Source organism: Gambusia affinis, linkage group LG24 (genome assembly GCF_019740435.1).
Source record: "Gambusia affinis linkage group LG24, SWU_Gaff_1.0, whole genome shotgun sequence".
NCBI classification, from domain to species: Eukaryota; Metazoa; Chordata; class Actinopteri; order Cyprinodontiformes; family Poeciliidae; genus Gambusia; species Gambusia affinis.
In genome coordinates, this window is record NC_057891.1 from 12,705,861 (window position 1) to 12,733,838 (window position 27,978).

At 39.1% G+C, this 27,978-nt stretch overlaps 2 protein-coding genes across 12 annotated transcripts in view; one reads left to right on the plus strand and one right to left on the minus strand.

The window, feature by feature from the left end:
* The window catches only part of LOC122827399 (bone morphogenetic protein receptor type-2-like), a 34,530-nt gene extending 20,540 nt beyond the window's left edge, over positions 1–13,990 (minus strand). The window contains exon 1 of the mRNA XM_044110296.1: positions 12,997–13,990. Within this exon, the coding sequence (XP_043966231.1) occupies positions 12,997–13,054 (58 nt within the window). The 5' untranslated portion in view covers positions 13,055–13,990. The remainder of the gene's footprint in view (positions 1–12,996) is intronic.
* dock9b (dedicator of cytokinesis 9b) overlaps positions 1–27,978 on the plus strand; it is a 66,548-nt gene that overhangs the window by 2,996 nt on the left and 35,574 nt on the right. For 3 of the 11 annotated variants that reach the window (XR_006370054.1, XM_044110292.1, XM_044110287.1), the window contains exons 1-2: positions 23,131–23,181; positions 27,755–27,897. Coding sequence is in view for 10 of the 11 variants with exons in the window: in XM_044110292.1 (XP_043966227.1) it covers positions 23,160–23,181; positions 27,755–27,897 (165 nt within the window). In the remaining variant the exon portion in view is untranslated. Of the gene's footprint in view, positions 1–15,872; positions 16,020–22,692; positions 23,182–27,754; positions 27,898–27,978 lie in introns of those variants that run through there. The other 8 variants (XM_044110291.1, XM_044110294.1, XM_044110295.1 and 5 more) reach the window with 6 other exon arrangements.

Genomic DNA, 27,978 nt, shown 5'->3' on the forward strand with positions numbered 1-27,978 from the left:
CCTCCCGACCCCATTAGGGAAGAAGGGTGTTCAGATAATGGATGGATGGATGGGCGGAATCGGCTCTTTTAAACAGAGTCTATTTCCTCGCTAGATCAGGAGAAACATTTCTGATTTCAAAGTAGTGTTATTTTCACCTCAGCTAACTCTGAATCTGAAGATGAAAGAGAATCAAATATTAGACGGTCTTCTAATGCCTCACTAAGCGTATTGGTACGTGCATTATAGATGTTACAGCCAGAGTAAAGCTGAACTAAGCAGAATTTTAAGTCAAACTCCAATACAAATTCTAGTGATGGTGTATAATTAGGGGTGGCCATTTATCATATTGTTTTTCATTATGATGAAAAAATTCTCAGGAGAATTTGGATTTATTGTGACAATCAAAAAAATAAAACAACAACAAAATTATGGAATCCTTTATTTTTTCTCCGCTAATTGTTCCATGAAAGATTTGCTATTGGAATTGCTTTGTTTCCATTAAGTGAATTTATTTCCTAAATATCAAATTGTGCCATAATATGGACAATGAAAATACAGCTAAAAAAAAAAGTTGTACTACATTTTAAATAATCACCCAAATGTATAGCTGTGAAGGGAAAAGAAAAATTATTTAGTTTGTCCTACTCTACAAGTGCAACAAACCAACATTGAACATCATCTTGAATGCATCGTCGTTTCCACGGTGAAGCATTGTAGTGAGAGCATGAACATGGAATAGACAGTTGATTGACAGTTGGACAAAAGTTGTTACAGGGAGCTGTGTTTATCGCTTCCTTCTGACAAACACTGAGCTTTGTGATTGTAATGTGACAAAAAACGAGCAAACGTCCAAGCAGTATGAATATTTTTGCACTATGCATCTTAAAACATACGTCTGCAGACAAAGTAGCTCCAGCAGCAACAGATTTCCAGTGAAACGTGCCACTTGAAGAAACTGTTAGAAATCTGCAGACAATAGCAGTGCAATCCTAGACCAAGGGCGTGTGGTTCCAGATTTTCCTTCCTCCGAGTAGCTCTGTGAACCGAACCCTCTTTTCCTCTCTTTCTCCCTCTCCATCGTCTTCACTCGAGTTACACTTTACAGGCCGCATTAAAATTCTCCACCAGCTTTCTTTGAAGCCCAAAAAAGAAAAAAAGCGTACGGCTGCAATGGATTTTTAGAAAAGGGATAAAAAAAGATGAAAAAAAACCTTTAATAAACCGCTACATGTGATAAATGAACGCAGTGGTAAAACTGGACCAACTGCCTTCACTTAACAACCTGACCTACTGTCTTCATTCATTCACAATACATTCTCTGTTCATCTTTACTTAATTGGCTGATCTAAAAATGGAAAGTATAGTAACAGAATGAGACTGTTTGTGTTAAAATACCATGTAGCCTTTTGTATGTAGAAGTCTCCAACGCAGTTTTGATTGACAACTTAATAAGTTAACTGTCTTATAAGTCAGACTAACACCTGTGATGATGATGATAAAAAATAAAAATAAAAAAAAATACTGGGGTTGTAGCCAAGGTGGGTGGTTCCTTATTTGGACCTGGTTCAAATAATAATTTTACCTGTCTGCACAAGCATAATTTGCAAAGTTTGTCCTCCACCTACATCTTTTGCCAGTACACCCAATATACTTTACAGTAACATTTTTCTATTCAGCTTCATTTCTTGAAATTCTAATTAAGTAAAGTGGTAAGCTTGAAGACTGAAGTATATTCTATTAAGTACACAACCATTACTCTGCTGAATTTAGTACTAAAGCTTGATGTGCCAAATTTAGCACCTTTTCTGTCCTGCTCTGCTAAAGTGTCTCTAGGAGCAAAACATGCAGAGATTAGCGCAGTAATTAGCCACGTTATCAACCATGGTAGCCACTAGACAATGGCTGGCTGCTGATAAAAAGATATTACAGTAAAGTTTTGAAAACAGAATTTTCCCATCATTACAATAGTTTAAAATCCTTTTAATAAGCAGCTAGAGTTTTTCCTGGCAGAACCACACATTGCTACTCAGGCAGCCATATATATTAGGTGATAATTCAAGTCAGACTAATTTACTAGCCAATATTCACTTGTTTTATTTTCACCGATACCCTACAGACAATAGAAAAAAGGTTTACTAAAAAGTAGGACATGGAGACTACAAGTAAATTCAGTCCTGTTTAATGTTTTTAATGCAGTCTAGCTTACTCTTAAAGCTAATCTATTATTTTAGCCAAAGAACCTGATAACTGAGGTTGCCACTACCATTGTCTACTAGTTTAACTATAAAATGCATTTGTACTAAATAATGATGTTAATAAGCCAAAATCACTTTGAGGAATGCTTTAAGTACAGAAAGAGCGACCATTGTAGTGGCTGAGTGGTCAAACACTACAATGTGATTTCTTTGTAAAACGTTTCCTGGACGTATGGAAAGATCCCGTCCATCGTGGCTCAATTTATTTTCTCAATGCTGGTGAATGTGTGGACATGGGCTGTACAGGAGGAACTCCCATAGGAGAGAGGAGAAACAAAGGAATAATAGAAGCAGCACGACAGAAGGAAGTGCAGGGCCTGCGACAACACCCACAGACGGCAAGACAAACACGGAGACGTCGCATGCAGGGCTGGAAAAACTGAACTCTTTTCAGCAGCGTCTGCTGACATTACCTTTTAACGCTTGGTGTTTGAGGCTGTGAAATGAATTCCATAGATGCCGCTCTGTCAGCGACGCCTCCGAGACAAACCACAACACACAGCAAAGAAGGAACTTTTGATAAACTCCCCCCCAAATGATCTAAAACTGGATTTTTAAGATTTCATCCACAGCCTTAAAATGGGATTTCCCTGCATCACTATTATACAAGACCTCCTTCGAAACAATACCAAATGAGCAGTAGGCATCAGATGACCAAACAATAACTTGCGTAAAGAGCTGTTTAACCTTTCATCCTGCAATAAAACACCCTCACTGTCTCCCTAACCCTTTAAACTCCCAGACTTCAAAGCCTGGCCTTCTGTGAGATGGAAATAACATTATGACACACATCGACTGACATGCAGCACAATAGTTTCATTGTGCCAACGTGCTTGCACATAAGTGCACACAAGACAAATGGGGAGCACCGTCTTACCACAAGGCAGGTTCATTGATTTCCGTTTCCTCTTTGTTCTTCGGGGCTGTTCAGACCTGGCACTAACATGATTCCTGAGTGTTTCGATCAGATGTGGAAAATTGAATTAGATTCTCGCTCTAAAGACTTTAGACTTGACTTCGACTCACCTTCTAAAACTTTGATGCTCCACTCATATTGTAAAGGCTAGGCCTGACTGATTGGTGAAACTTAGGCTCGTGCTCTAAAGACGCAAGGCATCACTTAGACTTGTAAAGTGAAGATTGAAGACTTCAATTATGCTTAGTTCACACAGCAAGAATTTTATGCTGATTTTGTCCAAATTTCACCCTTCAGACAGTCTCAGTGACGTCCAGATTATCAGGGTGGCTCTTCAGACAATCTGAAGAGATATTCCTGCTTGGTGGTGTTAAGTGTGATTTTGACATCTTGGAAGGATGTCAGTGCCGCTCCGATCTAAAATCGAGGATATTGAACATATTCAATAGGAACAATATGAGCGCGTGTTGTTTACTCTGAACTTATGTTTGATCAAGAGATTTTACGAGCTTTTCTGTCTGACATATGAGAGTTGGTGAGTTGCTCCTGCCGTGTGACTTGACATTCCTAAGACTCAAGACTGGACTTGGACTAGTGCACTAGACATTTAAGATCTGACCTTATGTTTGATTTCAGTAAGATTTGTCCTCTAAAGAGTCGGGACTGAACTTAGATTCTTGCTCTAAATACTTGCAAGTTGTTTTTACTTGCACTCCAAAGGCTTGAGATTTAGCCCAGACTTTTAAGTTTGGGACCGGAGTCTTTTGAACAATCTCGCATAATAAGGGGAGAAAGCAAGCTTTTCCTTGTGACTGCACATTTGTGTCGATTCGCCTTTCCGACTTTTCCTACTTAATGTTCGATCTAGATAACAGGATGGACTGTTTACACCTGACCTACATGCTTTCAGCATCTGCATTTGTCTCACATACTCCTGCTCAACTACGTATGTGTCACGGTGGAAAAAAAATAAGTGGGAAGAAATCCTTTCCCATTCAGACTGCTATAAAAACGTGGCCAGAGGTGTGGTGAAGTTGGATCCTGGCGCAGACTGGAGAAGCAGTAAATATCTGCTTAGGTTGAAGCAGATATTTACTGAGGAAGGAGCTATAAAATTCCAACAGGAGACACGAGGGGAATTGAATAACAGCAGCGGGGCTAATAACAGGCGAGGCAACAGAAGGACTAGCAAATAGACGTGGTGGCAGGTAACTGAAGGATCAAGAGGAATGCAAAAATATCCAATTTCTTACTGCTAAAACCAGGTATGTCTAATAAAGAGCAGCCGTGCAGATGGATCTATAAAGACACTAAGAATAAAAACCAATACACAAATAAAACACAGTAATGTAACGCTGCAACAAAATCAAAACCAAAGTGATCATTTAAACATGAATACATCATTCCATTTAGGTGCTTGTCTCTAGGTTACCCAAACCAACCGAGTCTAACTATTATTGCTGATGCAATCATTTGATCTCAGATTACTGTAAGGAACTCTTCATGTTTGACTTCAGTTGCTCTTATTTTACTACTAAATTATTAAAGTCAGATTCTTCAACTCGAGCCCTCAGGTCCTTACACCAAAACCTTATAGAAGTTGAGATATAAAACTAAAAGGGGATATCGGGGAGCTCAACTGTGGATATTTGATGTTGGAGTCAAAACAACATAAAACCCAAAGAATATCCACAGTTGAGCTCCCCAATGTGGGAAGGACTATCCCCTTTTAGTTTTATATCTCGACTACTACAAGGTTAAAAGAATGAGTCCGTTTATTTTTGGAAATATTGATTTGAATACATTAGCTTGTTTACAAAGATAACGTTCAAGAAAAAGGAGAATGAAGCTCAAACCAATTCAACCTGACCTTTTCTTATTTAGGATTCTGAAGTATTTAAAAATTCCAGATGATTTCCAACCCAAGAGAGACAGGAAGAAAGGGAGGACATAAGAAATTATTAGGAAAGAAGTAAGGAAGAGTACAAAGATAGAAAAGAATGGGCATAAGTAAGTAAAGAAGAAAAGAGGAGTGGAATGAAGAAACAAATCCCAGAAAGATACCAGAAACATAGGAATAAAGACAAGAAATTAGAAAAGTGATAAAAGAAGGGACAAGGAAGGACAGAAGAAAGACAGTACACAAGAAAACAAGTATATTATATATATGATGGAAGCTTACAAGAAAGGAAGGAAGGACGGACCTTACATCCTGTCTTTCCCCTAAACTTTAGTTTTTCCCACTTATCCAGATCTGATAAATACTGAATCCCAGTTCCAGTCTGTGTAGTAACCCTGCTATGTGCAGTCTCAGACAAGGGAGGCGCCTAATGTCACTTCTTACCGACGCGTCTGCAGCTCACTGATCCTAATCCAATTTTTTTAGAACCGTTTCTGTTTGGATGCCAATCTCTACGTTCATCTCTTATTCAGCATGACAGGCCCTGTTTCGGGCACTGCTCTGTGGAGCTCGCTATGTAATTTTGCCTGCCGCTGCAGCAATGGATTGTGGGTCAGAGTATGCAAGCAAGGCCAGTGGAGCGAGGTAGATGAGAGACAGAAAGAGAGAGGGTAGTCATATCAAAAGACTACAGAGTAGTTTTCTGCTCCGAGGCTCTCCATTGGATGACGGCGGGCACTGCTGAGTGTTTACCCATGGCCCAGTTATTTGCTAATCTCTCCCTCCTCCCCCAACTGGCCTTCAGTGCGCCCTCCCAGCTCCCCTCGCACTACCCCTTCCCTCGGCTTTGCTGCTAAAAAACAACAGCGATCTAATCTCTCCCTCTCCTCCCCTCCCAACGCAAAAGCAACGCAAGACAAGGCGGTCTGAAACTTGATTATAAGGCACGAGGATGTGTTGGCTGCTCTCTCTGCACACGTTTAAGTTCTCGTACGCGATTATAGCCAGTAACAGGAGAAGGGAAGTGGGAAAACAGCAGTCTTTCTTGGCTGAAAGCGGGGCTCATGCATCTGTGCATGCACAGTCATTGCCTCAAGCAGGCATGCAGGCTTTTCAAAGCCAAGCACTGACTCCCCATCAGAATGTATTGGTGCTTTTCAACGCCCTCGCCTCTCTCCAGGCAGAACTGCCCCAGACTATCTTCTCCCAAATATAGCGTGTTTTCATTAGCCCAAAACACTCAAATCTTCTGAGAAGCTCTTGTACTTGTGTGAGCCATGTCCGCTGCTGTTGTTTGGGTGCACGGCTTGTTTGGTGAGGTAGGATGAATCAGATTGGCATTTGCTGACACCCCCGATTTTCCAAGTGCTCAGGTTAAGTTTAAAGATGGAGCAAGGGGGCTTTAATCTGTTCCATCTGGTGCTCTGCAATGACCCCCCTGATAACACCACCGCTCAGTCTGTGTCTGTCTGAGTCTGGTACAGTTATGCTAATCCTTGGTTTATACTCCCCTCAAAGCTGGGAGGCCTCCATTATTGACCACCACACAGTGACACCAAAACCCCCACCCACACTCCTCCTCCTATTATCCCTGTATACCGTAACTTTCCCAAATATGTCATGAAAACGGTCACGACAAGTGGTGTTTGCTCTCACTCCATAGGGGGGGTGCATAATCTCGGATTATATAAGCAAGGAAGTCTGGTTTTAGCCTGTACCTCCATTTAGGCTGTGTTTATAACATCATTTCCTTGTTGAAGAAATGAGTTTCAAGTATGGACTTGTCTTGCCATACAGTAGCTTCATAGGCTTATTTTCACCTCAAAACAATGTAAAACCAGTGAGGCCAGTGGCTGTCTGGTATGATGGGGGTTTCTCCTTTTCTGGGAGAGAGAGTATTATTTCCAATGAAACTCACAATGCTAAAAGAAGAGTGATGGATCACAACCAAAAATCCCTTAAGAATATTAGTGACTGCGAGAAATAAATATTTTGACTAATATATACAATGAAACTTTTAATATGGCAGTGGCCATGTCAAGGAATGCCAAGCTCTAAACAGTTGCGCTTTCGTAACCTCTAAAATATTCCATCGTACCTCTAGTTTAAAGTCCATAACTCGAGATGGCAGAGAAAATGCCAAATTAACTGGCATTGTCTTTGATTGCATCTCACGACGGCCCCTCCCCCACCTGCTGCTTCAAGCAGCACACTTTTCATCGTGAGGCTGACAAAAAGCTTTTACACTCGTCTTTCAGTCTTAAGAAAAACCTAACCCACCCCACATGTTGCTGTGCACTATTCATCAGCTGAAGGAAGGGTGTTTGATAGGGTTTCATAATAGACTACAAAATTACCATTATCGCAATATCAATATAGCAAAAACCGTGATGACTGTTAAATATTATCAAATTAAATAATTGCTATCCCAGACATACATTTGCTAATGTCTGTTCTTTTATTTTCACAGCAAATTTTAAGATGTGTCGGCAAAGTCATTAAGAAACTAAAATTAAGTTCTATTGCCAAAACAAAAGATGTACATAAATGTAACTTTACCAATAAAACCACATTGTTGAATTGTAAAAATTTGCTTTTTTTTTTGTAGCTGGATAGTCTGAGTTTTATATTTTCACAAACCCAAACCAGAAAGACATGAAAAGTAGAGAGGCTTAGTTAAATATTTGTTCACTTACTGCGAGTCATATCATAGTCACTGTGACATAACTGCAGATCACGTCTTTTTTAATATAAAGTAGGCCTAGTGCAAATATCTCCTCTTACAAAATCTCCTGTTGTTCACAACTAGCTTCAAGAGTTAACATACATCTAAAAGACAATGCTACTTAGGAGGAATCCCCGGCTAATTCCCAGCTAGACATGGGTTGATTACTGTTGTTAAAGAACACCAAAGCTATAAAGTTTCAAATTCTAAATCACTATGAGTTATGGTTTAAGATTTGCCTCATGAGATAACTGAGTATGCAACGGAGCAGTCCACGTTTCCAAAAAATCTAACATTTTTTAAAAATGGAGTGTAAAATTTATGGAGCCACACCTTATCACCCGTAAGGCTCTGAAGCTACAGAAACATGTCTGCCAGGCAGCAACATCAGAATAATAATTACTTCATTATTATAGGTGTAGTGATCGGTGTTATTTTAGCAACTATACAAAAGGAATAATTGTTGTCTGTTTTAAAGACACCATATCATATATCATTTCTTGAGAATCTAATACAAGCCCATAATGAATCTACTCTCTGTAATTCTTCAAGAGGTTTCTCAATATAATTTTTTATTGACAATGCAATATAACATTTAGTACATTCCCACGTCAAATCTTTTACATTCTTACATCTGGGAGTTGCTGTTCTCTGGATGTCTTCTGTGAGAGCCCTTGCAAAGCTGAAGCACATAGCAACATCCACGGTTTGTGATGTAAAAGGATGGCAACAGAGAAGAGCACCAATTACTGAGTTGGCAGACGTGATTTTTAAAAAGCCCAATATCGACTGAAATCCCTGCGGCTACTCTCCAAAGGTTCTGTCTCCGAAAATCCTCAACATTTTTTTTTTTTTTTGAACTCCAGACTCATTGTCTCTGCTGGTCAAGGAGAACACTCTGTGCTAATCATAGGCTGTCACTCTGAGTTACCATCTCAAGGCTGCACCTTTTGTTTTTCTGAAACATCCGCTTAATTTCTCCTTTTGGCCGTCGCAGAACGCTCACTGAACACTGCTCCATTGTATAAATCGCTGCGTTCGCCACAGCTCACAACTCTAACTAAGGTGTGCTGCTGGAATGATCTCTCATTCCAGCAGCAACTGAGCCTAGAAGCTGCAGCCACACTGCTCTCCTCTTGAATGTCAATGTAGTTTCAAATACTAACATAATCTCTCATGTTCTGTCCACATTGCTTTGCTTCGGATATTCAAATACCAGTTTGTAAGATTATACTGACTGTATCTCTGTTTCTATGGGAAAACTGCAGTTTGTAGCTAAAATCTGTCTTTTGTAGAGATGCACGATCCGACATTAATATCTGTATCAACCCCAATATCAAAATAAATTAAATTAAATTCTAGTTTAATTTTTTGCTTTGTCCTCTGAGCGACATCAGGCTTCATCATTAATCTTACGTTACATCTAAAACTTCTGATTGCACTTTTCTGAAAGGTTTGTTGCAGTTTATTGTTTTACATGTTTGACCAGGTCAGTCAACTTGTTGCTCTTGTCAGTTTCAGTTTATTTATTTTATACTCCTGGCTGAAAAAATGTTTAATTCTGTTGACTTTACATGTTTGACCAAGCTTGTGAGGCTATTGGTGTATTTAAGTGTGCTGTGATTGTGCAGATTTATTAAATAAATTTGTACATTTATGTCTGCGCTTTGAAAAACAGTAAACATTTTAAGTCGACTCGGCTGTTTTTCTGTTCCTCAATTGTATCGGCTGATGCAAAACCTCAGATATTTGTATCGGTATGGGAAGTGGTAAATGGGGAATCAGTGCATCTCTAGTCTTTTGAAAGCCATTCATAAACCGGTTTATTACTCTTTTGTTTACCTCTATGGAAGGCATTAAGGTCTCCTTCGTAGGACAAGCCATGCTCTCCTTTTTTTTTTGCTGTTGACATCACTGCTAAGGGTAAAAAAAGAACTAGATCGTTCAGGGAGAAATTAGGGATTTGTTCGGCTAACATAAAAGTCTGTATGGCCAATAATGCAGCCTTGCTAGATGTGTAGATGAAAATATGCCTTTTTTTTCCTTAAATGTGCAGCATTTTGACTAGAATTATAACCACTAAACTTCCGTATCACTTGGAATAAGAGAAGTACTTCCATGTAAACTGTAGTAGGAATTTGCTACAAGTTGTTCTGAAACTGAGAAGAATCTAAAAGTAGCGCCAGAAAGTTTGAGATTTGTTTGGAACCGCTTCCCAATTTGAGAACACTAACACACTAATTAGTCCCATGGGACATGGAGCATTAACCCGACCAAACCAATGTCGGCTGCAAACAGGTTAAATGCAAGGCATATGGAAGGAAGGAAACAGATGTTTATGAAAGATTTCTGATAATTTTCTGCATTTTAACTATGGCTGGGGTGAAATTTAATACCAGTTTAGCAAGGAAAATATCCATACAGTGGTGCTGCTTATTTATATGTCCAATTTATAAGTCGAGGCACTCCAAGCCATTATTTGCGATCGGTTCAGAATCACTATGAAGAGTTCTTGAGCAAGATAAGAGCAAGAACTGCACCCAGTCTGTGAGCCACTTCTCCTGCACAGCAGCTTAACTGAATGTGTGCGTTTTGAAGGTCTGAATGTAGAACAACACTTTTTTTAATGCCCTTTAGCTAAACTACCACACATTGGATTCTGAACATAACGAGCCTGAACACAAAGAAGTTAGCAAACATACTTGCGTGGCTTCAACTTTCCCACATTTTGTCACAGTACAACTACAGGATTTAATCGATTTCATTGGGATTTTGTGTGAAAGACCATCAGAAAGCCTCCTATCACTATGTTACCTACTCTGTGTTGGTGTATCAATTAAAATATTGAGAAAGTACAATTAATTTTTGGTTGTCGGAAAATTTTGAGAACAATCTCCAAACACTAACAACTTCAAATAATAAAAATAACAGATAATAGTTTCTGATAACTCCTTCCCTATGAATTGAGGGATGAAGCAACACATGCTCCAAAGAGATATTTTTTGGCAGCGACTCCCGCCACCAGGCTGAACTTCTTTCACCTCAGCTACCCATCTTTTCTTCCCACACATTCTACTGTTCCTCTGTCTGCTACTATCTTATCGTGCTCAAGGTTTCACAGAAGCTTGGCTTCAACTCCGAGGTCTCAAACACATGGCATGAGTTGGCAGGCGGGGACTGCGCGTGCTTGGCTGCGTTTTCTTCCAGGCACACAAAGACTGAAAAAGGTTATAAAAGTTTTTTATTTTATTTTTTTTTAACGCAACTGCAAGAGCAACACAGACAACAGAGGCAGTGTGTGTGAATTTAGGCAGGACGGTTAGAAGATTCTGTCAATGCACAGCTGGGCTGAGGCATAAGCAAAGTAAGCAGGATGATTGCAACCTCCTGACCAGCAGGAGGCGAACATCAGTGCTCAAACAAATGTCACAGATGTAATTTTTTTTTAAAACATGCTGCAACTTTCCCTACATCTATGACTTGCTCAAGATAACAAAATTAACTCCTAGTCAACAGTCTAAATAAATTGGATAGTTTAAAATATAGAGGTGCACAAATCAGAGTTTTGCCAATAATTTCCAATTTTTTGTTTTTGTAAAGCTTTGACCTTTTACAACAATTTGGGTAAAATAATTGCCTATGATTACATCGTTGGCATTTTAAACTCTTTTGCATTTTGCATTAGCCAATACAATGGCTAGCATTACTAAAATCACGGTCCCTGTGTATATTTTTGAGAATGTAGATCCTTAATTCAATGGTAATGCTTACATAATCCACAACAGAACAAAGCTGAAAGTTCCGAAAGGATTAAACTGAGCAATTTCACAGTATTTTGTTAAGTCAAATGAAATTCTGTCTTTGCTCTCTGAATCTTTGGGAAATCAGTGATTCCCAAAGATTTTCTGCCCCCCACCCCCACAAATGTCTCATAGAGAATACTATTTGATATTAAATAGCTCCTTACATCTCTGTGCCTTCCCTAAAACCATTGAAACACTTTACTAATACTGAAAACAGCAAACTTTGCACCATCCCTCAGTAACAGCAGCCACACTGAAGAGTGTTGTAATTAGTGCAAGCTGGCAGTGCTTCAGTATGATGTGTTCACGCTTCGGAAAACTGATTTGACTTTTGAATGTCTGATAAAAGCCAGGGTTTTACAAATGGTCCCTATTTCAGTGTAAATGGTCAAAAAAGAATTATTTGAACTAAACTGAGTTAGTTTTAGTGTCCCACGTTGGCACACAACTATGCACTCCGCTCCATCCCTCCCTGAACAATGACAATTATAGTGAGCAAAGCTGGAATTGTAAAATTCTAGTAAAAATAAACTACACTCTACAAGGCGTCTTTAAGATGGTGACTTGTGTGTATGTGGAATTTATAACAATAGAGAATGCTCTTGTGTCTACTACAACAAATAAGTCAATATTATCTCCAATTTATGACCTTAAGAGGGAAAATGACCAACTTTTACATTTTTAAGGACTGAGACTGAAGTTAACATAGGTAAAGTCAGAAACTACCCAAAAACCATGGCAACATACTCTGCTGACTGTAGTTTATAACCCAATAAAATATATAAAATCAGCAGAAATTGAACAGGAGTGCCACTGAATACATTGGCATGGACCAGGTCTTCATTTATTCTGCTACCAAACCTTTCAACTATTTGTTCAGCTAAATTCAAGACACACACATCCTTCAAGGATACCAACACTATAATCATGTTTTACTGTTTGTTATACATCACCTAAGTTAATTTTGTGCATCAATATGGCTGCTGGTTTGCCTCTTACTTAGTGGATTGCCACTACTTAAAACAGTAAAATATTGTCATAATGATACCGATTGTATTTTTCAGATCTTCATCAGAATAGTTTTTATTCTAGGTATTAATATGGAGTTTAAAATTTCAGTATCACATCAATCATTGTCATTGAGTAATCTGATTCCGGTCAACGACTTTTCAGTGTTAAAAAAAAAAATATATATATATATATATATATATTAAATGGTGCTTGGGGCCCCAAAAATGTCTGGACCGCCCCTGACAAAATAATCACGCAAAAAGGATCAGACTCAGCCTAGTAAACAACATATGGATCATTTATAACAAATGAAGACTTTGTGGGACAGACTATGGCTAAAGGAGAACAAAAAATATTCACCATGAGAACATTTTCATCAACAAAAATCAAATCACGCCACTCACCAGCCACAGAAGTCAGGAAGATCGCAAAGCAAAACGCAGATCTTGCCATAGATTTCATTGCGGCTCGGTTCACAGCGTACTTTGGTATCGTTACTTGGTCTCCTCCGAGTCGTGCTGTACTTCTTTTGGTCCTCTGCTACAACAGCTTCTACTCAGTTTCTCCACGTATTTCCTCAAAAGTCAGCCCAATAACTTGAACTGATCTCCCAGACAGTACAGCACAACACATTGAGAAATAATGCAAAAAAAAAAAAAAAAAAGAAAGAAAGAAAAAAAAAAGATTTGCTGTTGTTCTTGTTGCTGGTGTCCGTGGACTAACAATGATGATCGAAAGGAAGTGAAGTAGTCCCACTTTGGAGCCCGTTGCAAAGCGGACAGATAAGCCGAGCAGCTATCTTGTACGGCGGATCTTCCATCTGTGAGTGTCCGGAAAACTGCGTCTGTGTCCAGCAGCTAACATGCTAGCTGCCCAAGGCGACAGTCTGGCTGGTGCTACAAAACTTAAGCAAAGCTGCTAAATATCGTGAAAATAACCACCACGGTAAAATACATATTCTCGTCAAAAAAGCAGTTTTAAAATATATCCATATTCTCTTCTCGAAAGTCAGTAAAATTACAAAAAGATCCTAGATTTAATTCGAGTACGTTTAAAGCTGATTGCTATCCAAGCTAACTGATGCTAGCTACAGAGCTAGCCAGTTAGTTCTGTGCGTCCAGTGTCGTTTTCTAGTCGGGAAAACATGAAAACAACACACGAGTCACAGGCGCCTATGCTGAGCGGTGGACGGATCGTTGCCCCCGGCGCAGAGAGATGGCGGACGGAGGCGATGGATATCTCTCGGTCTGACCAGGGTGGCTGGGAACGCCTCGTTTGCGGGCTCGTCTGGACCACTCGTCTCCTGGTTTTAAGTTACTGCCGCGGACGGTCCCACACAGTCAGCCAGGAGAGAGAGGGTGGTGCAGCGCCGCTCTGCCGCAGACAGTGGTTACAACACCGGGGACAACTGTACTGCATCCGTGCTCTTTGTGTCATTCTCTGCCGCGACTTGTTGACTTTTTTTAACCTCGTTTTAGTCCTGAAAATGATTCAAGCCCACAAAAACACTTGACTATAAAATCAGAATGGAACAATGATGCTCTGTGATGTATTCACGTCTCTTTAACTTTTTGACGTGTTGTAACGTTACAATGATAATTTAAAATGCGATTTACTAGGGTTACATCTGACATAAATCAGCATAAAGAGTTGCATAATTTAGAAATTGAAAGCAGGTCACAGATGGTTTTAGTTTGTTTTGCAAACCTGACCCCGTCGGACAAAAGCAGACCCACAGCATAATGCTGGCATCACCCTGCCTCATCCTGATGTTTCGTTCAGGCTTATGAGCCATGTTGGTTTCCCTTCAGAAATATTATTTTTAATGGGCCTAAAAGAGAAGCTTTAGTAAATTGTGTTCTTGTTAGTTGTAATGCAGATTAAAAATACAAGTTAAACTAGTATTTCTTGGCTATAGAGCATTTCTAGTGCTTAAATCTTATAAGTTAGTGTTAAATAGCTCAAGAAATAGACAAATTAATAATAAATGGCCCACCACAAAGACAGAGTGGAAAAATCAACATTAATCATTGAAATGTAAAAGAAGGGAGCACTTTGAAGAAAGTCTGACTTTTTTGATATATATCATAAAGAAATGAGGGGGTGGTTGAAAACTGCTGCACATAAATAATGCATCATGACAGTGAAGACACCAAACAGATGTTAAAATAGTGATACTTTACTGCCTCTTTGTGGTTAAACCACATACTGTACAAAAGTGAGAAAAGGGTGTTTTTCATCTATCACTTATGATTAACAGCAAGGAGCTTAATAAAAAGTAAAACATTTGTTACAAACCTAATTTTATAGTATTTTTCTCTACAAACATGAGAACATCAACAAAATGTCTGGAGACATCTTTTGTAATGAAATTACTGATATTGCAAGAAAATTTGTAATTCATCGATTTTTCCTTTGTCTTAGCAATATTTCTTGATAATAAATTCCCCCCAAAAATCTGGAATTATCAGGTATATGTTATAATATTATATTATTAAAATGATCATTATTATTACTCCAAAAGTAATAATAATTAACAACTGAAATACCCGACTGAGTTCTTTTCTTTTACACATTTTTTTAAACAAAACAAATTGCTTTAGTACGTAGAGTTCAGTGATGACTGTAACTATCACTACATCAAATATAGAGCTTTGCTGTATTTTATTAGGAATATGAGAAAAGCTTCGGTCCATTACAGGCACATTGTGTTTCATATAGTTTTTATTTAATTTTCTCGTTTGTATTTTAATTTGTCTGCTTTTCCAACAACACGGATATTGGTTTCCACTCAGAATATGACGGACGTATTTGTCGCAACATTTCTACCCCTCAATATCTATGGTAGTTGCATTCATGTTCCAGCAGGTGGCGATATCGGACTGCGGTATCTTGAGATCAACGCGTAACTGAGCGCATTTCAACGTTTTTCACTCATGAAAGCTCATTGTGTTGCATCAGAAATTCAGACATAAAGCAACTAAAACGCAAATTAAAGAGGGAGTTAAGGACGCTAAATAAAAACTCCGAAAATAAATCATAGGATGTGGGCTGGAGACATGATGCGCGCCTTGGTTTTCGGTGCTGTCCAATTGGATACCAATACACCGAAATATGGGCGTGACACTTAGCGGAGTTGTCCCCGGGGCTCGTGAGGTGCGGCTTTCGTGATGCGCGACGGAACTTTGAAGTTTCCCTCAGGTACAATGGCATTGGAAAGCAGTATTACTATAAGATAGGCGTTCCCACTGACACCAAGGTATTACTCTGCTCCTCTCAGCTTCTGGCTGCCCGATGAAAGGTGAACTGCGCGATGGCTTCTGGTCCACCTGAGCCGAGGAAGTTCACCAGGGGGCTCAATAAGCCTGGGACGGCGGCGGAGCTCAGGCAGAGCGTCTCTGAGGCTGTTAGAACTTCAGTGTTGATGGTAAGAAGAAAACAACTCTCTCTGTCTCTACTGTCATTCAAGACAACTGTAAAAAAAAAAAAAAGAGATACAACATGGGGCAAAATCAAACCATCATTTTAGGGACATTTGAATATGATGAGAAACTGCTGCCCACTGTACCAGTGATCACGTTTCATATCACCGGAATGTGCAGTTATTTTGCCAGCTGCTACTGTATGTTTCCCATGCCTGACTCTAGTTACAACTTTCTTAAAGAGGTTGCCAGGTAACTGAAATGCACACTGGCTGCTTTAACTGGATGCATGCACACCAATTGGTGCAATCTGTCACCTGATCCTTGCAGATGCACCTTGTAACGTGATGCGTTTGTCAGAAACGGTCACCAAGGGATAAAAATTAGAATAGACAAACTTTAGTTGTTTTCAGGAGGTATGGGTGCAGAATCCCTGAGTTAGCTTAATGCAGACACTAATTTAAAGGTGGTGTTACTGTTGTGCTCACTTCTTCTGGTATTATCTTGTTGCATAGCAGTGATCAATATGTGCTTGCTTTTTTCTGTCAGTTGCTGTTCATCAGAATCAGCTTCAGGTTGTTTACGAAAAATTAACTGCATTTAGCTTTCCACTCTGTAGATATTTATACTATACTAAACAGACATTTATATGCAAATATATGTATATATACTTATGTGTCTTAATAGAGTATGCCCAATTGTGATGTACAGTATTGCAAACATATTTGTAGCCAGAAACATTTTCTAATTTTATTATGCTATAACATCTTTTCTGGATTTTACCGACATATTCTGTGATAAAATTGCGATAAAAGGCGGATAGTGAAGCAAAATTTGGATAATTCATTTTTACAAATACACATCTGAAAACTGTAGTGTACTTTTCTATGTGTAGAAGCAACTTTCACTGCAGTTGTACCCGAATGCTTTTTGGGGTATCACTCCACCTGCTTTGCACATCTAGAGTCTGAAATTCCTTGCTCCTTCTTCTTTCCAAAATAACTTACGGTCATTCTGACTGCATAACATTTACCTCTGAGTTGCAACATTGACATCTCTTCTGTTGGAATCAGGTCTGGACCGGGATTTATCTCATGTAAATCCCTTTATCTAAACCATTTTGTCGTTGCACTGGTTGTATGTTTATTTCAAATCTAAGCATCATGACTTTTTATGTCCTGTCACGATTAATGAGTGCTAATGAACTGGATAATAGATCAATATGTGTAAGACTGGGTCCTATTATGTGCTTCTCGTGGTTAAGTTGGGATAGCTATCCCTTGTTCTATTTTGGATGGATCCTAATGGTGCAGCTGCCTCTTTCGTGTTAAGCTTATATGCTGGTGTGGTAGATGCAAATATATATATAGCACACTGACCATGAGAACTTACTTAGCACCTCCTTAGTTGCACTGACAAAGATGGACTATATTGTATACAAAAGTTGTTCAGTGGTAGAACTGCACAGGTGGTGTAAATCATCCCTTTTCTTGGTAAATATGTGGTTTTTATGTTAGTCTTTATCTTGTCTGCTTGGCAATTATGTCCCAGAGGCTCATTAATTGTCCCCTTGCCCATAGTGTGTTTAGTATCATAAAGGATACAGTTCAGAACTGTGGGTTGCATTTAATAATGCATGAGATGATGTTGGGTGTCCGCTCTATTTTTATACCTGACCCCTTTCTCCTCAGCAACTTGGTGTCACACAGAGCACTCTGGGGAGCATTAATTATGAATACCTGTGCATGCAATAAATCATCTAGACCTGACAGGGAGTTCACTTGCAAACATACAGTATCATAAAACCAAATCCACGCCCATCAATATTTTGTCGGCTTTAGCTTTCTTTTTGTTGTTGTCACATTTGTTTGTTTCAGGCCATCAAGTAAATTTTAATTCCAGACAAAGATAATTCAAACAGAATGCTGTTTTAAACTAATTATTTCATATTTTATGGGGAAAACTATGCAATACACCCGGACTCTGTTCACATTACTCTTGTACTGTTGCACTTAAAACGTTTCCAGTCTAGAACAGTAGGTCGGCATCATTAGCTGAGCTCCTTATTGATTTAGGTTATATCTCTTGGACAGACTCTTGTGTAATATTAATACTACTTCCACCACCTCTGCTGCTCTGTTCTATTCTTGGACCTACAGTACAATTTCTCTCTACCTGCTTCCACTAGGTTCAAACCTTTGCAAACACAGAAGTCCTTTTCATCTCTATGCAGACGACTGTCAAGTTTATCGTCCAGTAAAACACGCGAGCTTCACCTTAATTGCCTTACTGTCGTCCAAAGTTGGATGGCAGTAAGTGTCTTGCACTTTAATGAGAGTCGGATCAAACAACACTTGTACGAGGCAATTGGCAAATACCAAACCAAAATTATCTAGAAAAAAACCCCCACAGTGATTCAAGTGCTTATAACTTCCATATTTGATTCTCCTGTTCACTCTACTTCAGCAGGTAAAAGACATTGCAGCCTGATTAAAAAAAAAAAAAAAAAAAAAAAAAAAAACAGCAACAAGGAAAGGAATGATCTTTTCGCCATGCTTCACTAGCTTCCGGTTAAATTTAAAAATGTTTTCAAAATCCTTTGATTTTAACATGCTTTAACTGTGTTGTTCCATGTTTTTCTTTGTCAAAACTCAGTGTACACTGAGGGAGCAGTGTATACGGCCAGCAGACCACATGCGTTTAGACATTCCAAAGACTCGATTAAAATTCAGAAACTGAACCAGATTGCTAGTTGCTGCTGAGACTTTGCAGTGGACTTCACAGTGCACATCAGACAGGCTTTGTTTTAAAAATCTAACTTAAAAACACACTTACAGATTAAAACTTTGACTATAGGTTTATTTTATTTGTTAAAATTCTTCTTTAATTCCCTTTTTTTCTTATCACCACGCTTTTGCTATTTCCTACCCTGACTCTGTCTTCTGGTGAATTTCAGTTTTTCTGGACACAGATAGAACCATAGACTCCCATCAGCAGATTCACATCTCAGAGGCTCAAAAAGAGCAAAATTGGGATTTTTTCAAATGGTCTAGTCAAAGTCCAAAACACAAATACAGTTGAAGTCATTCACTCCCTGTGGTTGAATTGGCTTGGAGAACAATCACATTGAACCAGATTGGTTTATTTGCTCTGGGTGTCTTTGATACCAAAATGTGTTTTAACTGAACTTGAAGTTTAAAAAAAGAAGCAAATGATGAAAAAAACTGTAACGAAGCAAATGTTTTTTTTTTTTTTTTACCTGCATAGATAATACTAAATAGGTGGGGCTGCTTGGTAAATGCAGCCTAGGCCAAGCCATAAAGCCGGCCCCTGCAGGTTTAAAAATGACTTCCAAATGTGAGAAATGTTGGCAGTGAAGTCTCTGTTGGCTTCATTCCTCTCTCTGTTCTTTTAAATAAACTCTGTTGGCATTGCTTACAAATGTTTCTTTTTTAATACCTCGAGTTAATTTCTTGCTCCTGTCCAGAACCTCCTGAGATCTTCCTTCCATCTCCAGTTTTTAGGTACAGTAGCTAAATCGGTGAACTAAGAGTCAACTCTATTCCAGAGGATTTGGCCTGATTAGAGTGTTAAAAACCTGCTACTAGATAATCTGTAGATTTGCAGATGCTTTAGCGCTGCTGACCTATATCTGTGCCACGATGCAGACGTTGATATGGAGTGTGGTTCTCTGCTGAGCTCTGTTATTCTGAGAAGCCAAAGCTACTGATTTTCTGGTCATGTGGTTTCTTTTCCTTGTCATTTCAACCTGCTCATGTTTTTGCGGCGCTCCCATCCGTGACATAAATATATTTAGGATGAAAGCTTGTAAAAGCATCCATATCGCTTGTTTATTTCTTTTTTTTTTCTTTAAAATCTGTTACTACAATCATCTTTTGAGCTATTTAGACTACCTAAACTGTATCCCTGCACACAGAGGGTGTGATGGTTTACATCACACCCTCTGAGTGTGACTTTTTGGTGCTGTGTGGGAGAAGTTTTTTCTCTTGCAGCTGGATGACTTTAATGTAGTCGCAACTGAGACAACATCAAAAAAGCAGCCAGTTTTCTATAGGAGGCTTGGGGAGAAATGGGTAGCGACCTTAAAAATGTGCTTCAAGCCAGCTGACAGCGTTTCAACCCAAGCTCTGTCTAGCATAAAAATAGCCATTTAATATGAAAAACGTTCCCCTCAGGTGGCCAACGTATGTGGTAATGGGTAAAACTGGAGCACCTCAACTGAGAGACCCACTTAGAAAAGCGTCCAGACAAATAAGCAGGAATATGACTCCTTATACTGGTTGGTAAATTCTGCCAAAGGCTTGTCTGGATAAAGTCTTTCTGCACACAGATGATATTCCAGTCCATGACAATACCTGCAGGCCTTTCATGAGACTTTCAATATCTAAATCACATGTGTGCGACCCAGATTCGGCTCTAACAGTCATTATCATTAACCCAATTTTCTTTTTCCCTTACAAACTACTGCAAAATTGGAGAATAAATGAGGACAAAGACAATGAGAGAACAGTGTCTCTGGTTTGCGAAAATACAAAAGTGCAGTTTTCATTTACTAAAGAAAAGGCCATCCAAAAGCCAACCTAAACCTGTGTAAAAATTAATTGCCCACTAAAGCTCATAGCTGTTTGTTTTGTTGTTGTTTTTTTCTAATGGGAGACGTTTTGTTCTTTTTGGTTAGCGGAGTCTTTAACTTTAATTTGTGAAGCAGAAAAAGATGCGAATACATATCTAAACATTTCCCCGGTACTCAATGTACCCTTATGTTTTTTTGGGGTTTTTTTACAATAACTATCAGATGTGGGTGCTTGGGGATTAGTTATTTTTTCATGGTGGAATAATTCTGGAATAAACAGCATCATTGTGTGTTTTTAAAAAAAACTAAAAAAACAAACAAGTTGAATCCACAAGTTCATAGTTCTTGTGGTTTTTCTCTGATCCTTTCAGACCAAAAGTTACATATAGGCAGAAATATAAACACATAAATTCACTTTAAACATTTAATAAAATGTACCGAAGGCATTGCAACGTCCACTAACTGAATTATGATTACTTACTTTTTGGAGACAGTTGACAGTTTTTGTTCATTTAACCAAATATGTATTGTATGTATATATTTGAGCATCCCAGTTTTAATAGAGAATGAATTAAAGATAATTCACTATAAATTTAGATTTGTCAACCCAAAGCAAGGTTTTAGAAACTGAAGCGGTATAATCATTCCACCCAGAATAATAATCCTAATTGAAAGCCCTGAAAAAAGAAGGTTTACCTTTAACTTATTTATATCAAAAGAGAAATAAGTTATTAAAAGCTTTATGGTGGTCAACATATTGTAGTGAAAGTTGCCTGCTGTGGTTCATTTTCCCTTTTATTCCTCTCAATGCTTTCATAAATAGGGGATTTTGCTCAGACTTGCAGTCGGCCTGGCAGCATTTCTGCATACTGTAGTTCTTGTGGCCATGGAGGAATTTTTTTCTCTGGATCTGTTTTGACAAATGAGGTAAGGACCAGCTTTTTTTTGGGTTTTTTTCCCAGTGAGTCATCAGATTTCAGTGCAGTTGCAAAGTCTTTAACAGACTGTTGGAGGCAGCAGTGATGCACGTCATCCGCCTTAGCGGCTCTTATTGCACCATGGAGAAGCAATCATGCTGCAGGAATTCCAGCATGTAAAGACAAAGAGTTATGCCTCCTCAGAGCAAAATTAAAAAATTATTAATGTACTATTCTTTTCACAGCAGGAATCTTTTTGTTCATTTTGATTTACCACTTCTTCGTAATCAATGATCTCTCTCAATGAAGAATGTCTTTCTCTAAACTTATAAAACCAAAAATCATTTTCAATTTAAAATCCTAAATTTGTATTTATTCTAATTAGATTTTAGAACAATGTAGTGCATATTTGTGAAGTGGAAGGAAAATGAAGCATGATATTTGTATGCAGTCCACTTAACTCTGATAGCTCTAAATGATAAGACTAAATGCATGGCCATCCTGATGGAGACACATGGTAGTGGCAGCATCATACCATGGAGATAATTTTTCTTCAACAGGGATAAAAAAGCTGGCTGAAGTTGATGGTAACCTGGATTAAGCCGACCACAGCAATGTAAATGCTCACTAAGCTTTTTAGATTGCAGTTTGTAAAAATGTCTCATTTTACTTCCGCTTCATAATTACGTGCTATTTTGTGTTGGAAATAGCAACAATGCATCGGTTAATCTTTAGCGTTAACATCTGCTAGCCTGCAGCACAGACAAAAGAAGTGTAATTATTCTTTGTAATGCCCTTGAGAATATTCGAATGACATCAGAAGGATGACTACAACACTTGTAATACCACTGTCAGTGGGAGAAAGAGGAAGGAGGGAAAGACGCAGGGAGAAAGAGTAAAACATTGTCTACGCCAGCTGATTTATGTGGGGGCTAGTTTGTGTGTGTGCATCTTTGTTTGTAACAGTCTTCTTATGCTGTGTAGAAAGCTCTGCAGAGTCAGAGAAGTGACTAGGCTTTTTCGACTCAGAGGAGGAGAGAGACGAAGGAGTTAAGGAATGAAAGCGGCTGGCTTGAGTGATTGATGAGAAGGGTAAGGAAAAGGAGGAGAGAAGGCAAACTGGAGAGGGAGCAAGTGCCTCGACGTTCGCATCACCCCCCAGCAGGAGTGAGGAAGGAAGAAGAGTCAAACAAGCTGACGCCCTGCTTCGAATGAATGGACTGAAGGAACACACACCATCCTTCATCCCTCATTCGTCCCTGCTGAGCATCACACAGGAGGATTCTCTCCCAAGATTCTCTGCTTTCCAATATACAGAGTCTTGGATAATAACAACAGAGGATAATTCTGAGTCTCCTCAACCGTGGATGTCAACCTGTAAGGAAGAAAAAGGAAAAAAGGTAAAGTTCGGAAGATATGCTCCAGGCTTCTGATCCTACTGCCACCTGCAGTGGAGGCTCTTGATCGCTGTGGAAGCGAGTGTCCGTTTTCATCATGGGGTGCACAACCAGTGTGGTTCTGTTGGAGGGGTTGCGTTCCATCCTCGAGAGGAACTGTACTTATGTCAAAGGTTCTGTGGAGCTGGGGGCTCTGGAGGAGGAAGAGGAAGCGCAGAGTCTTTGGGGATCTCATCAATGGATACCCACCACTGCTCTGGTAAACAATTGCTCTACTTTAACCTGTTAGCCGCATCGAAATGTCCATTGAGCATCTGTTTTGTTAATGAAATTTTTTTTCTAATATTAGAGGAAAATGGGCCAACTAGCTTGAGATAATAATATGTTAAAAGTAGCTCAAATTACAACCAAAGCTGATGGAAAACCACTTCTAAATTTACAATATGGAGAGAAACTAAGGCTACAGTTCACACATTCTCACATTAAGCATTGAAAAATAACAGTTCATTAATACCTTCCTTGTCTGCTGAGTCTTAAGTTCTGTTATACAATTCAGATGATTGGTTAGAATTTGTTCCACAAAACATAAATGCATTATTTTATCCTGTCTTCTCTCAGTGGTTTAGGTTGATGGTGCTTTTGTATTGATATATTTGTCACCAAGTGAGCACTTTCAATCCATTCCTAAATAGGATTTATAACTGTCCTTGGTGATAACAACTGGTTGAGTCACTCAGTCTTTAATTTTGTTCTTCTGCTTTATTTAAACATGAGCGAAGATCCTAAATCCAACATTTGCCCAAATGTTTTACACCAGGTATTGCTGTTAGCATCTCCTTCTGGTACCTCGTTGCGTAGGAACTGACATTTCCTGGAAACTGAAATGAAACAGGACTAGTGCCAAGGCTGAACATCATACCCACGAGAGACAATGAGGAGCTTACATTGGTAACAATGTGAGCACTCCCTTTATAAGATGGGCGTGATGGTGGCGCGCTGAATGGACAATCAGAAATTAATCTTGTTGTAAGCAGCTGCTCTAACCTGGACACAGTATCTTGAATTAAGAGATGAAGAAATCACATTTTCATATAAGGCTTGATAATATATTTTTTCATAACATAAAAACTTTTTTGTTTTTACTCAGGTTATTTCTGCCTGATATTAACATTGTTTAATCATCTGGAACATTTAATTGTGACATCACTGTAACCTTGGCATAGCCTACTGCTAGGCTTTTTATATGTGTGTTTATGTTAAATTAAGAAATTAGCAAATGTATTGTCATTATAATGGGACATAGACACAGATGTGTCTGTCTGTGACATTGTCTTGTAAGGCAAGCCTATTCAGGGACTTTCTGGAGTGAGTACCAATGAGAAGTCTGATGTCATTAGCACTAAGGAAACTCCCATCTCTCATATTAAGTTGCGGCAGATGTGTTTTCTTGCACTACCTATTGGCTCTTATTATGTTTTAATGCTTTGTTGCTCTCACTTTAATGGAAAGTGTTTACATTCTTACTTTCATTAGCTTTGTGACAGATCAATGGATTTAGTTATATTATTATTATTATTATTATTATTATTATTAATGGTGTACAACAGGTTGGATTTTCTTTGCTTTTTAAGCAGCATTCTGACACTTCGTCTCTTCGGGGAGCCTGTAGCAACGGTTGACTCCCAAACATGACGTCAAGCCCGGCATTATGCAATTCTCTCTAGACTTTTAGAGCTTCGTCTCTTCTTACGTGCGCAAGCGTTGGGGCTTTGGGCGCACCTCTTGGGAAGGGTGTAGGGGGCTCACAGGTTCTAATTGCTTCAAGCTGAGTAAAAACAAATGGAGGTCATCCCTCTCCAGCCTCTTCCCCCCTTTCTTCCCTCTGTGAGAGCTTCATCTTTTTCTTCTAAGCTCTTCCACAGATGGCCCTGTGAATTGATTTGTCCTCACTCCATGTATGATCACTTTCTTAGACACAATAACACTTGTGGTATCACTAACATGGTACCAGTTTGTAGCTCTGGGAAGTTTGATGATGTGAGAGTGCTGATAATGAGGGAGGATGACCTCAGTGCGGACGGCGTCTTGACAACGGACTGATTATCATGCAGGGCTGGTGACACTGTCACCATATGACTTTTGGCTCTATAGGGGCAGAAGTGATGCAATATATTACAGCCATAATGGAGGATAGTAAAGCCTCAATATGGTTTTTTTTTAAATAAACCAGTACATTTTTTTCTCTTAATTTCCACCAGTGAATAAAGTTTTTCCAGGTGGAAAAAACTCTGAATCTGTATTACATTTTCACACATGACACTTTAAAATGTTACCTGCTAAATAGGACTTACATAACTTGATGATTTTAAACAGTTTTAGGGTTTCTAAGCTTTGAAGAATCTTTTAAAGGGGTAGCAACAGGAAACACCAGCTGAAGGGGATTCCTCCGTGTGTTTTGTTTTGTTTTTTTTTTAAGAAAATGAGCAACTGTGGCTTCATTTGTGTCCTTCCTATGCACCAAAGTCACAAGAGCTTTATTAAAACCAATTTTAACTGTGACAAATATATCTGGTGTTATGATGATTTTATTTGTAACATATACGTTAGCCAAGACTTTCGTCGGTTTAGCGGATTCTAGGATTTTTACCAGAGAAGAATGATTAGCTATTGGGGTAAATTTAATTCTTATGGAGCCTCATCTTTTAATTAGGGAAGAATGGTAACTAGCTATATTACAGTGACCAAACTAAAAGTACATCAATCACCACAACTATTAGTAGATCTGATGAAAATATCTGTTTGTCTTTTGAGGGATTTTCCATGACACCTCAGCCGATTGGTTATGCTTCAGAGCTTCCAGCCCCGTTCCTGTGGTTTTCTAAGATGTGCTCTCTGAGAGGTGCATTTCAGCCTGTCCCTTTGAAGCTGGCACTGTTGAAACAACTTATGCAAATGATCTGAGAACCCTGCAGTGCAGAAAGTAAAGCTTGCGCTCAAGCACACGCTTGCCTACTTCTGTGCTAAACTTTCTTAGCGGCGACGGAGCTGAAACTGCAGCGGAGGAACGACAGCCTTTGAAGTCATCCTGACCCTTTAGCTTGTCATCCTACCTCCCCTCGTCCTCAGTTTGTGCACTCAGATGCTCTTCTAACTCCTCTGCCAATGGAGACAGTTGGATATTAATCATTCTCTTTGAGTCAGAGATTCAAAACATCACTGATGTGTGGGCGCTGTGCACAACACAACATGGTTTTTTTTTTTTTGTCTGAACGCTGTCAGTGTTATCGTTTTAAGAGGAACAGCTGAACCGAGGCCTCTTTTCTGCTAGAAGATGAAAAGACAGCAACTGTCCACAGAGAGAGCTGAGGGTTACAAGAAACCCGTGGAAGCTCTTCCCGAGTCCTTACACTTTAACAAGAGATTGTGTGTTGCACCTTAGAGCCGGAGAAGGAGGAAGTGACCCTGCTGTGGGAGCCTGATGTTGTAGATATACCAGAGAAGCAGTTCAAAGCAGAGGAAAAGCAGCAGTGCCAGTGTTGACTCTAGAAATATTGTTACTGTTACCGCTCAGTTATTTTGAGGCTTTTGTGGAGTCTGTCTTAAGAGTAATCAGCATGAGAAGCACTTGAAAAGGCAAAATAAAAGGATTTTCTTCAACTTGACAAGTAGTTTTGAAAATGCAGGTATTTGATATTTGCATAGATTTGCACAGATTATTGACATAGTGACATACTTTTGTAAACATTATGTACTGCAACTTTAATTTGCCATATCAGCCCTGGAGATAATGCTAATTAGAGGGCATACGTTAACTTACCATGTTCCTATGTTCGAATTGTTTAGATTTTTTTTTTAACAGCACCATCATTTTTTGTTCAGATCTTTTCTTTAGTTCCCTTTTAAAAATTGATCCACATTCTTCAAAGCAATGTCTGGTTTTTATTGGTTAACTGTCAATAAATTATTTATTATTGGTTTTATCAGTTACTTAGTGACCTTGTGGATTTTTCGGTCATTAACAGAGGAGTACCAACAACTTTGTCCTCGTGTTTTTTGGCCCAACCTTCAAGAGTCACACCAATAGGATCACATTTTGGCTTTTATTTTTGACTCAGCGCCTACAAAAATAGACCAAATTGTCAGAGCTCCACCCCCATGCTGGACAGCTGGAAGGTGTTTGTACTGATATGCTGCATTTAGTTATCTCTAAAAGGCATTGTATTTATTATGGTAGATTGTCTCATTTCCCTTCATCATCCGTTCCAGTGTTCAATAAATCTCATGGTTTGTGCTGAAGTGTTTTTATTAATATTTTGTTCTGATGAGCAATATGTTTTCACAACTGACATGTCTTGAGTATTAACATGTGAGTCTTTTGTCGTTTTTGTTTATTTTTCTCACAGAATTTTTTACACTTTAGCTAATGTTTTTCTAAATTCATCATCCTTGTTCGTAGGTCTTGTAAAGTTGAGGTTGACTGTTATGTCCAGAGAGGATGTCCTTCTTTTTTATCAAGACTATAGATAAATGGGCAGGTGGGGCTGGAACATGATGAGATGATCCATGGGTCTTTTCCAAGTTTTTAATGAGGGAGGGGTTGTTGTACGTCCTCTCCTTCTCCTGCTGCGCACATTCTTACATCTGTACAGCTGTGAGGGTGGGAGGAGTCATGCGTTTCTGATGAGAGACAGAGCAGGGGAGAGAAAGGGAAAGGGAGGCCGGGCCCATGGTTGAGTAGAAAGAGGGAAACTCGCTGGACGTCATCAAAGCTCTTGAAACGTTCGGAGACAGAAGGCAGCTTTCTGAAATGCCATTTTCCACCTTGCCATAAGGTGTGCACCGGCAGGACTTGACCACCATGCAGTGTCGAACAGCCAAAGCCCCTAAAAGGGAGATGGTGATAGAGAGTCCACAGCAGTACAAAAGTTTGGCTGAGATTGAGGCAGAAGTTGAAGGAGTGCCACAGGTGCCAGTGGTGAGTATGTTCTTTTTCTGTTTTGTGTTGAATCCTTGAGAAGCTGCTTTAAATATATTTCAAAGGGCCCGACGTGATGAT